The following is a 14,291-nucleotide window of genomic DNA, read 5'->3' on the forward strand; positions in this document are numbered from 1 at the left end:
TGCAATACGTGTTTGGATATTTCTTCTGCCATCAGGAACCAACAAAGACGACCCTGGCAAGGCTCTCTGTCAGTGCTCACTGACAGCCAGGAAGCCCATGTCCCTTCCTCTGTGCTCCCTGGCTAGAAGTGTCAAGCCAGAAGCAACAAGGCTGCCAAGGGACACCTTGGCATGGAGAAGGTCACCACAGCCCACATCCTGCTGGCACTGCTGCTCGCAGGGGTGGGATGAAACCATTTCAAATGTACAGCAGACAGGACCAAGGTGCCCTCCTCACTGTGACTTACCAACTTTGGCAAAGGCCTCTTTGAGTTCCTCCAGCTCATCTTTGGAGATTTGCGTGGTGTTGGCCATCTCATGAATTTAAGGAGTACCTAAAGAGAGAAAAAGGACACTGTGTGAAACCAGGCTGCTTTCAAATGCATGCAGTTTTCATCAGCAGTATAGCAACAACCAGTACCAAAGTCACTATAGTTCTCGAAGCCACGTTTATCTTTCCACTAAGAAACCAGATGTGTGAAATTCAGAAGATGGGAAATGCATCCCTTAACGAGTCAAAAATCCCATTAGCTTTGTTAATATTTAGCTCTGTGTATTTATTTTATGGGCTATGCTGTTCTGCACACATTAAGGTAGCTGCTACCAGTGTGTTTTGTAGGTCAAAAAAGCTCACATCTCCAGGGATTTTCCACAACTTTGAACAAAGTCAGAACCCAGAGTTAAAATACTAATGCAAAAGATACTGAATGCTCTGCCTGCCTGTCTGTCACCCAAGAGTACACAGCTATCGAGCCCAAATAATAAAGATTCTGAACAGTACCTGAAAAAGGTCTTTTTGCACAAAGTAGTATACCTGATACTGTTTGCAAAAAGGAAATACTCTACTTTTCTACAAGAAAACTGTTTGAATAAACACCTGCTTACTTCCCCAGAGTCAGTCTCTCAATAAGTCATGTAAGCAAGAGGCTGTTTGCACTGCCACTGACCCCCTCCACCCTCCTGAGCAAGACACGGCAGGAACACCGCCAGCAATTGCAGAACAGCAGGCATCAGCCACGCTCAAACACCAAGTACAAAGAAACTCCACGTTGATCAGATCTGCTTGGTGTTTAAGAAACAGAGAGGATGAAGCATACAGTTCCTACACCCATCTGTTATAATCCTCCTTTCCAAGCACTGATTAGGTGCCACCCAGCCAGCCTGGACAGGAGGTATCACCATAAGGATGGGAAAGGACAGTGACCTGTCCATGTCCCCATCCCAGGACAACTGTGACAGCAGCATCAGATGCCCTGCTGGCATTTTGGCAAATATGACCAAGAGAGATCAGCTATTGATGGAACAATGCAAACAGGGCAATCAATCTCTGTGCATGAACAAAAAGGTAGGCACTGATTAGCACATTCTAGCACATGTATACGCTAGTTCTAGCTTAGAGTCTTTAAAAATGGGGATCTGGGCAGGATCAGCACAACTTCAAATGAGATTTGCATCCCATGATTTTCCAGCTCCCACTGTTAGCTACAATTGCTGTAAGTTCAGAAATAAAAGGTTCCTCCTCTGCCTATGGGAACAGACACAGCTGCCTCCTCCTCTGTAAGCAAAAGGATGAGGGGTGAATTCAGGTTTACAGACTGTCAGAAAGCAGGATCCTGAACAGGCTGGCTCGCCACTGAAGCGACAAGAGGCTCAGTTTCACAAATGCCTGTGTTCTGATTAGCAAGCCTCTTTTGTCTGAGGCTCCAGCTGCCTTCACAAGCACTTGTTAGCTTAAGAACAGAAGTTTGCCTGTAGCTGTAAATACTCATTTTCTGTAACACTTCACTCAGTCTGGAAAGAACAAAGTCTTAAAGATGAGAGCGATGAGCAGGTGTGGCAGCCTGGGAAAGCAGCTCAGACAGGTGCCAGCAGCAGAGAAAGTCAACAAGAAGTTGCATCACTGCAGAGACATGAAGGAAAGCACATCAGACCCCACCTCCCAGCATCTGCAGAGCTGCCAGTGGACACGACAAGACGTTCAGCAGTCAGTAAAAGCCACCAACACCAAGACGGCCAACTTCATCACTGGGGTCATACTGCATTGGGGCAGGGGGAGGAAGTGCAGCAAAGCTGCATCAGGGAAAAAAAAAATTCACCACAGTAAATTTTTCATATTGTTTCACAGATTACAAGTTAGGCATTACCAAGGAAATGCTATCATGCAGGTCCTTGCAAGGTGCAGGAATGCTGTGTGCAGCACTGCCCATCTTGCTGGATGCCCAGTCTGCCAGTCTGGGACCTACCCCCACTCCTGAAGCAGCCCCTTCCCTGCAATGCTCCCACAGGTGCTCCAGCAGCCCAGCCTCAGTGCCACCAGAACCCGGCTGTTATTTCCAGGGGATAAAGGAGTTGCTCAGCAAGAAAATCAGCTCTGAGCAAGCTTGGTGCATGCTAGAAGAGGTGGATTTCACCACTGGCAGAAACTCTTGGGAACACTATCGGGAACAGAGACAGTTTTGGCTATGCAGGCAGGCTGGTGGCATGAGCTACTGGTCAGGAGAGGCCAAGCTACAAGACTAAAAATTCAGCCAACCCTCCTTCACAAGTTCTGCCTTCTTCCTAATCCTCATGTGCACCAATTCATTTTGAAACCATGAGGATTTCCCTTAAAAAGGGATTTCCAAAAGCATCATTAGCTAACCACTTCATGGGAATTTAATTTGCTGCTGACTGTCTCTTAACATGTTTAACACCAAAACAAGCAGCTAACACCACGATAAGCCAAGAGTTTCTAAAAAAGCTGCTGTTTGACTTTATCAGGGAAATATCAGGCTCTGGATATGCCCTGCAGTTGTTTGTGCGGGACTTCACTTAAAAAAAAATTTCCCTTCCAGCCCCTATGCTGTTCAGCTCAGTAAGTCTATAAAACAGGTTTTCTTATTGCTTCTTCCTTCTGCTTCTCTGTTTGAGAAGAGAGAGAGAATTTGAATCAACAGAGAAAAAGCAGACACCTGACCTTATTACGGCTGTCTGGGAAGTGGAAAGTATGTTATGATGTAACAAAACAGTATACGAAAAGGTTAGTGGGCCGCAAAATTACAAGTTGACAGGGTCTGCCAAGCTCCCAAAGCAATTTCAGAGGTTTTTTTGCAATGGAGAGGTATTACACCAACATTGGCACACTGGGCCAGGGGGGCAGGGGAGCTTTACAGTTTTTTGTTGTGTGGGGGTTTTTTGTTTGTTTGTTTTTAATAGCTGAGCCTATGGCATTCAGAATCATGTTTTTCATTCAGTTGCATTTTTAAACAAGAGGCTTTGTCTTCATGGACATAAAAAGCCCTTTTATCACACTGGCATTGGGATCACACATCAGCTGCCTCACTCGAAGCCCTGTGGGGACGCAGCACCACGCTGCTCACGCCTCACCACATCACATTCACTTCTACCACGAGCAAAGTCTCTGCCAGGACATGCAATGACAGCCAAAGACAAACTCACATTTAAAGTCCCTTTTTAGAGAGAATGAGGAGAAAAGAGGAGACAGAAGTGAGCTAGTGATCCCACACCCATTTTATACCCTGGTGTCAGATGGTCCATCGGTCAATGCACACATCAAGTGTGTAAGGAAGCAATTCCTGCTCCACATCCCTTTTGCTTGTGTCTTCATCCCTCACCCTACAGAAGAAAATAAAGGCAGCTGCGTAACACACAGATGCCTGACAGAAGCTTCACAGAAGAGTGGCTGGCAGACAGTGCAGCCCATTTCTGCCCTCTGAAGACTTCATTTTATGCTGCAGATCAGAGCTGCTTTAAGCGCATCTCAGGTTTTTGAGTATCAGCTTCCTTCCTAGAGAGGGACTATATAAAGTTTCTGTGCAAACAAGTTTTATAGCTTCTAAACACACTGCAGTCACTGAATCGGGGTTAGTTTATTTGCTCTCCAGACAACTGCAATATGGGCAGGTCAAATAAAGCTGCCCCAGCCTGTGTGTTTTAACATCTGTAAGCCACCTGGAGACACGCCGCTGCAGCAGGGACTGTCACCAGAGAGATGCCTCCACTGTGGCACCCAGCACTTCCAGCATAAGTGCCAGAAGCTAACCAGGACATTTGGGTAGATTAACTGCTCAGTCAGCAACTTAAAAACACTCAAGCCCTGAGAAAAACTCCCCAAGACTCTTCCCCAAGAGTGGAAGCCCTGGGAGCTGCATCCTGCACAGAGATCAGTGGAAAATGGTGAGGGGAAGGAGCATTCAGGCATTTGCACAGCTCCTTGAAAGCTGGAGGATTAATTCAATTCTGAAAGTACATGGCAACCAAATATTTCCTGACAGCCACTTGAACACTTCCAACAGAAACAGAGCTGGAATTTGCTGCTGATCCAAATGGAAGAATTTGCTTTCTTAGCAGCCCCACATTAGTTTGAAAACCGAGCTGCTTCGTCCCTCCCAGACCCGCCCTGCTTTAATATCTCTACAACTGACTGATTAACAGCATCAATTTGTTTACTCAAACAGGGAAACAGAGACACATTAAAGTGTCAACAAAAAGGTATTAATATGTCCTTTTTCTATCTGATTAAAAAAAAAAGAGCAAGCTAGGCCTAGTCTGGAGCACTGACTCACCCCGTATGTATTCCCCTTTTCAGAGGAACCTGTGGTTTTGCTGCCTTTTCATGACAAAGGCTCCAGACATGAGAAGGCAAGTCAGTTGGCATTAGCCAATTAAAAATACTTCAAAACCCACGTATCTCTGACCACTAACCCAGCACATATCAGTCTTGCTTTAGGAATAACAAGCTGGACAGCCAGGCACTCAGTACCCCACAACCCACAGCAAGTGCCAGAGCCCCCAGGCTTGCAGGACAGGGCACTGACGCAGCCACCTCACTAATTTGGAACTAATTTGGAGGGAATCCTGGTGATTCAGCTGACGTAGGATCAGGCTTCCTGTGGCTCACCCCATCCTCCTTTTCCTCCGTGTTTCGAAGGTAAGGCTGGGAGCTGTCAAGAGCCACATCAGAGAACGGGGTGGCTGTCCACACTGCCCTGCCTCCCCTGCCCCACTGACACCCCCCACCTGGCTCCTTTTGCAAGATGTGTGAATCTTGGTCACCACAAAGTCCTTTCTAGCCCTCTGCTGCAAGGGCCTCTCCCCCACTGCCACGCAGACTGCCTCCACAGAGCCAGTAGCATCGTGCCCATCCCAGCATGGCTGTGCAAGCTCCAGAGCTGCTGGGCCAGCCCAGGGCAGGCACTCTGCTCAGGGAAAAGCAGTGAGGGAAGTGAGTCACTGGTGAGGGCTGAAAGCCTAGGTTTTCTTTGCACCCCTTCCCAGGTGATTGGGATGCTGCAGAGGATGCTGCAGGGATCTCCTGACTGCAGGAACCCTCCTCCTCTGGCACCGGCCAGCCCTAGGCTCACGCTGCATTTGGAAATTCTTGCAGGCAGGAGGGCACACATACTCCCCCCTGCACTCCATCATCGGGCGCACCCAGCAGCTCTGCTGGCTCCTTTTTCAGGTCCAGTCCAAGCAAAGCCATCTTCAAACGTGACAGCAACAGGAGGAAGTGAAAGCTTGCGATGCACAGACTTGGTCTGATGAGACCTCCAAGATAAATACTTACTGCCGCTTCGGGGGAAGACAGGGAAATTCAGAGATTGATGGCCTGTGAATGAAAACCTATCATGCAATCCATCCTCTCCTGCTCATAATCACTTTGTGTGTTTCAAACAACATTTTGTTCATCAAATTCCTCCAAGACAGCACCCACTCATTACATGTGGTTATTAGCAAATACCAGGCTGCTAGAAGCACATGACCTTTTATTTGGCAATTACCTTCCAGACAGTCACCGGCCACAGGCACAGTCTGAAACCAGACCTTTGCCATGCTTTTGTCTTTCCACATGGCAATAGGTGTCTTCCTGATAAGACCAGTGATTAGGAGATGCTACCCCATCCACAGAGACTGCACCACTGCAGTGTCTAACAATTTACCAACATTGTGACGCTGCTACAAACCACTGTCCCCCAGAAATTACTTTGCTGTTGCTCTTTGCACAAACGTGGCGCTCACGAATACAAGACACAGAGATGTTCCTATCAACTCAGCTGTTTCCCCTCCCTCAGGAGGAAAGGGGCACATGAAGATTTGAGCAGGTATTTCTTTGCTGTGCCAGACTTGGCCAAGTAGCTGCATCTCTCATCTGTGGTTCTTCCCTTCAACCAAGCTTTCCCAGCCCCATGCACATTGGGCTCAACACCGATGAAACTACAGCTTTGCTCTCAAGGTCTTCAATGCTTTAACTATTGACAGCACTGGGCTGTAACACCTGCAAAGCAATCACTCAAATCCAGCTTTATTTCATTACTTTTTTATTTCATAATCCAGCTTTCCTTGTCCATACACAGCACCAAACAACTCACGTCAACAGGGCAAGGACCAACTACACACAAATTCAGCTTTAATACTGAATTTCTTTAAACTTGTCTTGCTGTTTGAATTGACTGCTTCCCACCTCCCAGTTCTCCAGCTTCCTCAAGCTACTACCTTTACACACAGTACATCCAGTACAGAGTACACACTTTGAGTTGTCCATACTGGTTGTGTAGCCCACCAGCTAATATACAGCCACTTGCTGCATCACAGGGAAAGGACACAGGACCGCAGATAGCGATTCCCACTGCACAGGCACCTTACGGCTCACTTCTTCCCAATCCCATACAGAGATTACCTCCAGCTGCTGTTTCTGAAGCATCTCTAAATCAGCAAAAGTCCCATTAAAGGGTTTTGCTTTATATTCTTTCAAGCCCCTGAAACTGTCATGCTGGGAGAGACAGGCTCCCTGCTATGCTTATTTTCACCTGGGAGCAGACTGTGAGACTTTGCTCCCGTTGTTACACAACTCACTGCTGCTGCGGGGGAAAAATCTGTCAAATCCAACATGAGCGGAGACACACGCTGAAGTTAGTCACTGCACTTGGCTTGCCAGTGGCTCTCCCTGCATTTGGAGGCATGTCTCTATGGGGTATCCATCTCTGGACACACACCTTCCTCCAACAGGTCCAGGTTACAAACCCAATGTCTCCTAGCTAAACCAAACAATGCCAGGGATTTTTCTGAGCAGCACTTGGATAGATGCCTAGCAGGGATCTGGGCTGCACAGACGCAGGATCACTCCAACAGTATGGGAACAACTGCAGCAAACCAGTTTTCCTATACCTTCTGCTTAGACTTTAACCACTGCCACAACATCCATGGACAGCCTGGACATCCTGATCCTTCACTTTCTGCATGCTGTCAAAGTGTTTTCTCTCCCTTCAAGACAGAACCAGATTCACTAGCTTTGATCATCTTAAAACCTCATTAAAAGCAACTGCCGACCCATCAGCCAATTCACATGCCTCTGACTCCTCTGCACAGTCAAGGAGGTTTTTTGGGGTGCAGCTAGGCCCAGGTAACAGTCAACATATTCAGCACCCTGATGCAGAACAGAGCTGTAGCAGGTACCCACAGAAAACCCAAAACCAGCATCAAACCTGCTCACAGCATCAAATAGGAATCAGCCCCTTGCTAAGAGCCCAGGAAAGCCATGTCCTTCAGGGCAGCATCCAGAATACTGAAAGCTGGGGATAGGACACAGAAATTTGTAGGGATTAGAGCACACAAATCCCTCTATCTCACAGATACAGAAAACAGAAGGACAGCAAGCAGCTGAGGACACTTGGCCACGTGATATCCAGTTGCCCAAAGGCTGGAGGGGAGCACAAGTCAGAGTAACACAAATGCCTCCACTCCAGCTGCACATGAGAAGTGGAATAAAAGGTTTCCCAGTCCTCAGTGCAGTCAAGCCCAACACATTCCCATCCAGCCCTAAAGGACTATGAGCCAGAGCTGCCTCTGATGCACATTAAGGGGCTGACAGGCAATCCTGGAATAGAGTAGATGGATATTTGCTTACTCTCATGACCCAGCGTTTACTACGAGGAGGCTGAACCAACAGAAACATAAAACTGGTTTGGAACTCAAATGGAAGGGAGAAGCATAGAAAGCTTTCTGCAGACCTACACTCTTCTCTGAAGGCTCCTGACGTGGAGGACCAACTAGATCGGATGGATGGTCAAAGCAGGGGCAGTGCTGATTTTCAAGGAGGAGAGCAGTTGCCTGCTAGATCTTGCAGCTGCAATCACACACCCCCATCATGCTGCAGGCTCACAGATACAGCATACCAACCACCTCACTGCTCCAATTCTATTAAATCTATCTACAGAGTACTTATAATCTGCAGGGCACAGTAGAAACCAGATAAAACACTGCTCAAGGCACCAATGAATAAGTCCTTAAAAGCCTCTTTGCTAAATACTTCTCCTAAATGTTGCATTTTGGCACACCTCTGGTTTTAGCAGAGCAACTACTCCAGGCTTAGAGCACATTTGAGATCATAACCTGCTAGATTGGTTTAACTCACTTTTGAATTTCTATAGTTCACATCAGTGGAAACAGAACAGCAATATTCTCCATTAACTAATTAGTACATGAAACAGGTGATCCTTTCAAGACCTCTCAGGAAAGGAAGAGCTGAACGCTCATCCTGCCTGGAACTTGCAAAAGCAAGTAACATTCAGAGATAATTTAAACCTAAATGTAAGAAGGTAAATGAGAGGGGGGCAGGGGTCAGATATCAGCTAATGGACTGAGACTCAAAACGCTTTATTTAAATTCCTGGCTCAGGTACAGAAAAATCATGCTAACCTCTCAGGAGATTCTTATATTGATAATAATTCTTATTTCTTGTATAGTCCCCCAAATAAAGAGCAGCATTAAACTCTTCCTTCTGCTTATTCTGTATCTTAAACATAAATAACTCCAAGAAAGGACCCACCTCTTACCACTCATCCCAAAACTCATCATAAAATGAGTGATGCCTTGTGTCCAGACTCTCATGGCAATGGTGGGAAAGCCAACATTCCCCGCCAGCATAAGCGAGGAGGGATGAGGATCACAAGGCTGAATTACTGCAAACTTCCTTCCCCAGAAGTGACTGGGACCTGCTTGCTAAGACCTGCAGGTTGCCCTCAACATGCTTTAAGCATGTGTCTCTCCATTTCCCAATATTCAGCCCACCCTAGTTCCTTACTAGGGTGAGCTGCAGACCTCTCAGCCTGTGCCCGGGCAGCTGTATAAAGCCCTTCAAAGGCTGAAGGGAGTTGAGACCACGCAGCTCAGACCCATCTCTATCCCCCCCCGCCCCGCACCTCCAGCCTCCGCTCTCAAGTAGCACCTTTGCTTGGCAGGTAAAGCAACTGATATTCAATATGCCATGATAAAGCAAGAAGCATTACTCAGTCTGTTAAACTTCCCTCCCACCCAGGCAGAGGAATCACTCGATCCCTAAATTAAATCACAGTACAGTCACTGCTTTTTCAATGCCAGCAAACAAGCTCCTGCAAGCCAAACACCCAGCGTGACGGTGCTGATCCCTGGCGAGCTGGACAATAGGGAGTTTCAGCAATTAATTTTGGGAGGGTGGGTTTTGTGCAATCTTTTAGAAGGTACAGCTGCAGTCAAGCGATTTTGCAGACTGTTTTTATCAGTTTGAAGGTAAACAGAGCTGTCCTGAAATGGCACAGCCAGGGCTGAAATCCCGGCAGTCCGGCGACTGCTGCCCAGATGATAAACAGTCAGAGAAGAGTGTCAATGAATGTTTTCTTAAATAAGAAACAAAATACTAGAAACTATAAACCATACTCTAAGCACTGGAATGATGTTTCAAAAGTCTCTTAAAAATCAGGAATTTCAGTAACTGATCTCTTACTAGTAAGAGCTACTGATAAAAGGAGAAAAACCTTTTTCCATCCTTCCCCTGCTGCCTGTAATCTTGTCCAGAAAGCACTTGGGAAAAGGGAAAGAAGTCAAAATAATTTGATTCAGAGCAAGAAAGCAACACTAGACTGCAATAAATCAGTGCCACTGCATAGCTGTCCTAGCAGCTTCTGGAAGTAGAAAAAAGCCCTTAAATTCAACACTTATTTTCTCTAGAGAAGACGGTACAGATCCTATCTACCCTTAACAAAAGCAGAAAGATTAATCTCAAAGATTAATGTGAAACAGCTACAAGAGCAGGAAAGCTGCTGTCTTCGCCTCCCAGGAGGCTGCCATGACAGTGAAGTCACGTTTACTCTGACAGCAGGGTGTTCCCCACACTTCTCTATAATTTAACTTAATATGGGGAGTAGCAATGGGGAGCAAAAGGTAGCAGTCACCAGTCCAGGATCAGGCAAGCTCTACTTCATGACACTTGGATTTTTGACAAGCATTAATAATCTCTGCAAAATGCACCCTAATTAGCAGGTTTCAAGGCCTGGCAGGATCTCCAAGACACATCCAGCACACTCCTGCAGCCAAGTACTAACTTCTCGTTGGGTCCCTTCAAGCTGCTTTGCCTCCTCCCTTGATTTAGCAGCTCAGCCAGTGCCCGATACCCCTAGGACAAATGTAGTGGTTAAAGAGATGTGTGCACTGTAAACAGCACACAACCTCATCATTAGTCCAAATTTCAGGAGGGTGTGAGAGTCCTCCAGCTGTGGAAATAATTTTTTACAGCCAGATGTTTTGCAGAATAAATGCAGGAAGAGCAAAATATAACTAAGCAAAACCTCAGAGCAACACATTCAGTATAAGCAAAATCAGGACATGAAGAAGCTACCCTAGATGTGTTTTACAGGTTTCCAGTCACATTAAGTCTAAGATTTTCAGCACAAAAAAACTCAGCATTTCAGTCTCCTACTTAAAAGGACTTGGTATGTAAGTGTTTTAGCCAGTAACAACTGCTAAAGCATCTGGAGAGGGTCTACACTGGCTCCCAGCACCAAGTAGAGCCAGTCTTCACCAGAAAATATACCAAGCGAGATAAACTTAGTTGGGAAACAAACTGCTGCCAGGCTGTGATGACACACACCATTCCCACCAGCATGGCAAAGCCCAGCCTCTCCAGGCAAAAGACCCCACAAAGTGAGGTAGTCGCCAGAGCCAGCAGCCTACAGCCATTTCCCAAAAGCACTCAGTGCTCCTCACACTTTCCGCAAGGCAACGGTTTAAATATTTAACACTTCTAACATGCAGGTTTAAGCAGTTCTGCTTTTTAAAAGCCTGCTGCAGATTGAGATGGGGTAAGATATGCCCCAGACTGAGATTTCTGGGGAGGCACACCCTCAGTCGTCACTTGAAAAATTAACTTACTCGCCGATGCAAAGCCAGTCGCAGCCCTCGACGCTGCTCAGCCAGAGGCGCAGATAAATTCCGGATTTAAAACGCATTAAAACCCGAAACGAATCTTTCCGTTCCGCCTACGGCTATTCTCCTTCCCCTCCTACAGCATTAGGCATCGCCAGACGTTTTGCGGAGAAAATAAAAGCAAAAGGAACCGCTGCGGGGCCCTGGCGCCCGCCGTCGCCCTCACCTGTCCGCCGCGCGCCGGGAAGGCGAATCCCGCCCGCGCTCGCGCCCGGCCCGAGCGCTGAAGAGTCGGCCACGCCCACCGCGCGGCTGCGAGAGGGCGGCGCCACGCCCACAGCCCCGCCCACAGCCCGTCGCCCCGCCCACCGCCCGGACACGGGACGTTCGGAAGGGCCAGGGCCAGGGCCAGGCGGGTCATGGGGAGGGGGGGTCCTCCCCCACCAACCAGCTTCTGTTCTACTGCTGGGCCCTTGGAACAGGAGGTAGTAAGAGATAACGCTTTCAGGTAAGCAAACTAATTTTTTAACTTTAAAAAAAGAAAATCCAACGTTTACCTTTAATGTTTTAAATTAAATGCATTTCGCTTTGCTAGCTCTCGGCTTGTCCAGCCAACCAGCAACGTGGAGTTTGTATTTTATGTACTTATTTTATGGATGTCTCTGAAACCACTAGGAGCTCACAAACAGAACAATCAGGATCCAGACCTATTTGGCCTCAGTCCGCACTGAAGGAGGAGGATGCCTGCTATTTCACTGCAGTTCCTCAAAAAAAAAAAAAAAAGTGGTCTGAATGGGTAGTAAATACAGAGTTCAGAGCTGGTCCATACTGTAATATATTGCATTACCTCAACAATTAATCCTTGTCTGCTCCAGACAGAACACAGACAGACATCTGCTACCAACCAGGAAGACACAAGCAACAGAAACATCATGTACTACGTGGTTGCTGATGCAATGCACAGGAGCAGAATCAGTCACCAAAAACATGAAGTGAGATTTCCAAACTATAATCACATATTTCAGAAACTTCTATTCCTGTTGAGTCTATAATGTTTGAGCCCTCCTATAGCTAAAAGGAAATGATGTCACTTACTAATAAACACAATACTTGAATTAGTGAAGAATTTGAAAAACCCATGACCGTTCTAAAAATTAAAAATACTTGACCAATAGGGTCATTGGTTTTTTTGTTTCTTTTTTAAAATTACATCAGCCAGGAAAGCAAGTCATTGCTTAGTTCCATTTCTTGGGTGTCACCTGAAAATTTAGCTTCCAGCTGTAAAGCTTCAAAAGAGGTATAAAAAACCAAACCAAAACAAAAAAAACCCAACCCAAAACCCACAACTTGCCAGCTTCCTCAGGATGGTAAATATAATGGAAATAAAAATAGAGGGTTTTATGCCCAGAACTGCAGCTGCAACTTAAAAGGAAAGATGTTGGCTTGAAAAATACTTCTGCACTCCACCATGCATCAGGCAGGGTTTAGGGGAGAGCAACTTTTGAGTCTGCTCCGACTTGCATCAGCAACTGGCTTCAGCATCACATCAGTCCCTGGGTGCAAGGAGCCCATCTGAGTATTCTAATCCAAACCAGTGACTGCATCCAGTCTGCGAAATCTTGGGGCAAACATCCAACAAAACTGAAGCAAAACTTATTTCAGGAAGTTCAGTCCCTCCACTTTCACTCTATGTGTGAGCACATTTCACAGTATAAATTCATGCTATAAGGCTTAGGAAGTGCTGAGGATTTGGGGCTTGACAGGTCCTGGGGAGAGCGTGCCAAAACCCAGCTCCCAAACTAGGTTGTGACTTCTATCATTGCAGGAGCAACGTTTGCTTTTGGGATGGGAAAGAAAAACCTCTTCTTGTCTCTGGCACCCGTGTTGCTGGGATAGAAAAGCAGCACCTGCAGGTGTGCAGGTGGCAGATTCACACTGCAGAAGCAGACACCTAAAAGCTACCAGCCCATGGGTCTTCAACCTCTACTTACTCACTTTTTTCAGGCAAGTGTAATGCATCCTACAGGGCTAACAGCTATTACCATTCCCTCTGCCGGGAAGAAAAAGGGCATTGCTACCCACTGTAGTCAGTCAGCACAGATCCTCAGTGGCTCCACCACGAGGAGAAGTTTAACTGATGCGCACACAGTGCATGTGAAACACCTATCTTTCACATTTGCAAAAGATCAGCGATAGCCAGTTTTTCCACAGCTTTAAGGGCACTCTGCTCTCCGAATACTCCAAATCCAGTCCTGTTGGATCCAACCTGCAATTACACTCAAAACTAAAATAGCCCTTCGGCAGTGCCAGCACCACTCATCTCCGCGTCATGCCCCAAGACCCACTGTGCCGCGGTGCGGTGACAGCAGGCAGCGGATACGCAGCTCCCCAGCACTCCCAGCCCACTTCCTCGAGCACAGCTGGTCACACATCTCTTCCAAAATAGAAAGTTTTATGGTTAAGCCAGCATACCAGTGTATTTTCCTCTTCCTTCCTCTTTAAGAAAGCCTTTTAGGGAAGTACAAGATGCCCAAGGTGCTCAGAAGTTACTCTACTCAGGTGACATGTCTGCTCCCCTGCACAGAGCATTAGGATGGAGGTTTACACACAGGGAGGACTTCCAGCACCGACAGGATCCCTCCAGCACATCATTGCGCAAGGACGCATCTCCTCCCCAGCTCCAGCTGCCAAGTTTCACTGGGAGGCCACTAATACCTATTTGCCCTCCAGAGGTTACTCAACTATGGTTGTGGGAGAGGCAGCTGCTGCCTTCCAGGTGAGAAGGGAGCAGAGAGGGTAAATCCAGGAGTCACCTTGTCCCTCTGCTCTCACCACTAACCCTCAAGAATAGACACTGTGGCAAAGCTTTGGGGGAGGGAGAACATCCAATGCACTGACCTATAGCTACAGTGGGCTACAGCCCCACTGCTCTCCCCAGTGAGTCCCACCGCACAGAAGAAGACAACCACCAGCTCTTGGACACCGGGCTTTCCTGCTCACTCCAGAAGTAGTCTTTTTCACTCCTAGTTAGCAACGCCAAGAGATGCCATGCTAATATTGGAAGCTGTACAAGACAA

At 47.0% G+C, this 14,291-nt stretch overlaps 1 protein-coding gene and 1 long non-coding RNA gene across 6 annotated transcripts in view; one reads left to right on the forward strand and one right to left on the reverse strand.

Moving 5' to 3' along the window:
• PLS3 (plastin 3) overlaps nucleotides 1–14,291 on the reverse strand; it is a 52,880-nt gene that overhangs the window by 21,698 nt on the left and 16,891 nt on the right. For 3 of the 5 annotated variants that reach the window (XM_074882599.1, XM_074882595.1, XM_074882596.1), the window contains exon 2: nucleotides 288–374. In XM_074882599.1, the coding sequence (XP_074738700.1) occupies nucleotides 288–354 (67 nt within the window). In that variant the 5' untranslated portion in view covers nucleotides 355–374. Of the gene's footprint in view, nucleotides 1–287; nucleotides 375–11,220; nucleotides 11,401–11,440; nucleotides 11,493–14,291 lie in introns of those variants that run through there. The other 2 variants (XM_074882597.1, XM_074882598.1) reach the window with 2 other exon arrangements.
• On the forward strand, nucleotides 11,604–12,388 carry LOC141949237 (uncharacterized). Its single transcript, XR_012630698.1, has 2 exons — nucleotides 11,604–11,722; nucleotides 12,090–12,388. It is a non-coding gene; the product is annotated as an uncharacterized LOC141949237 (long non-coding RNA).

This window comes from Strix uralensis, chromosome 13, assembly GCF_047716275.1.
Source record: "Strix uralensis isolate ZFMK-TIS-50842 chromosome 13, bStrUra1, whole genome shotgun sequence".
Lineage (NCBI taxonomy): Eukaryota > Metazoa > Chordata > Aves > Strigiformes > Strigidae > Strix > Strix uralensis.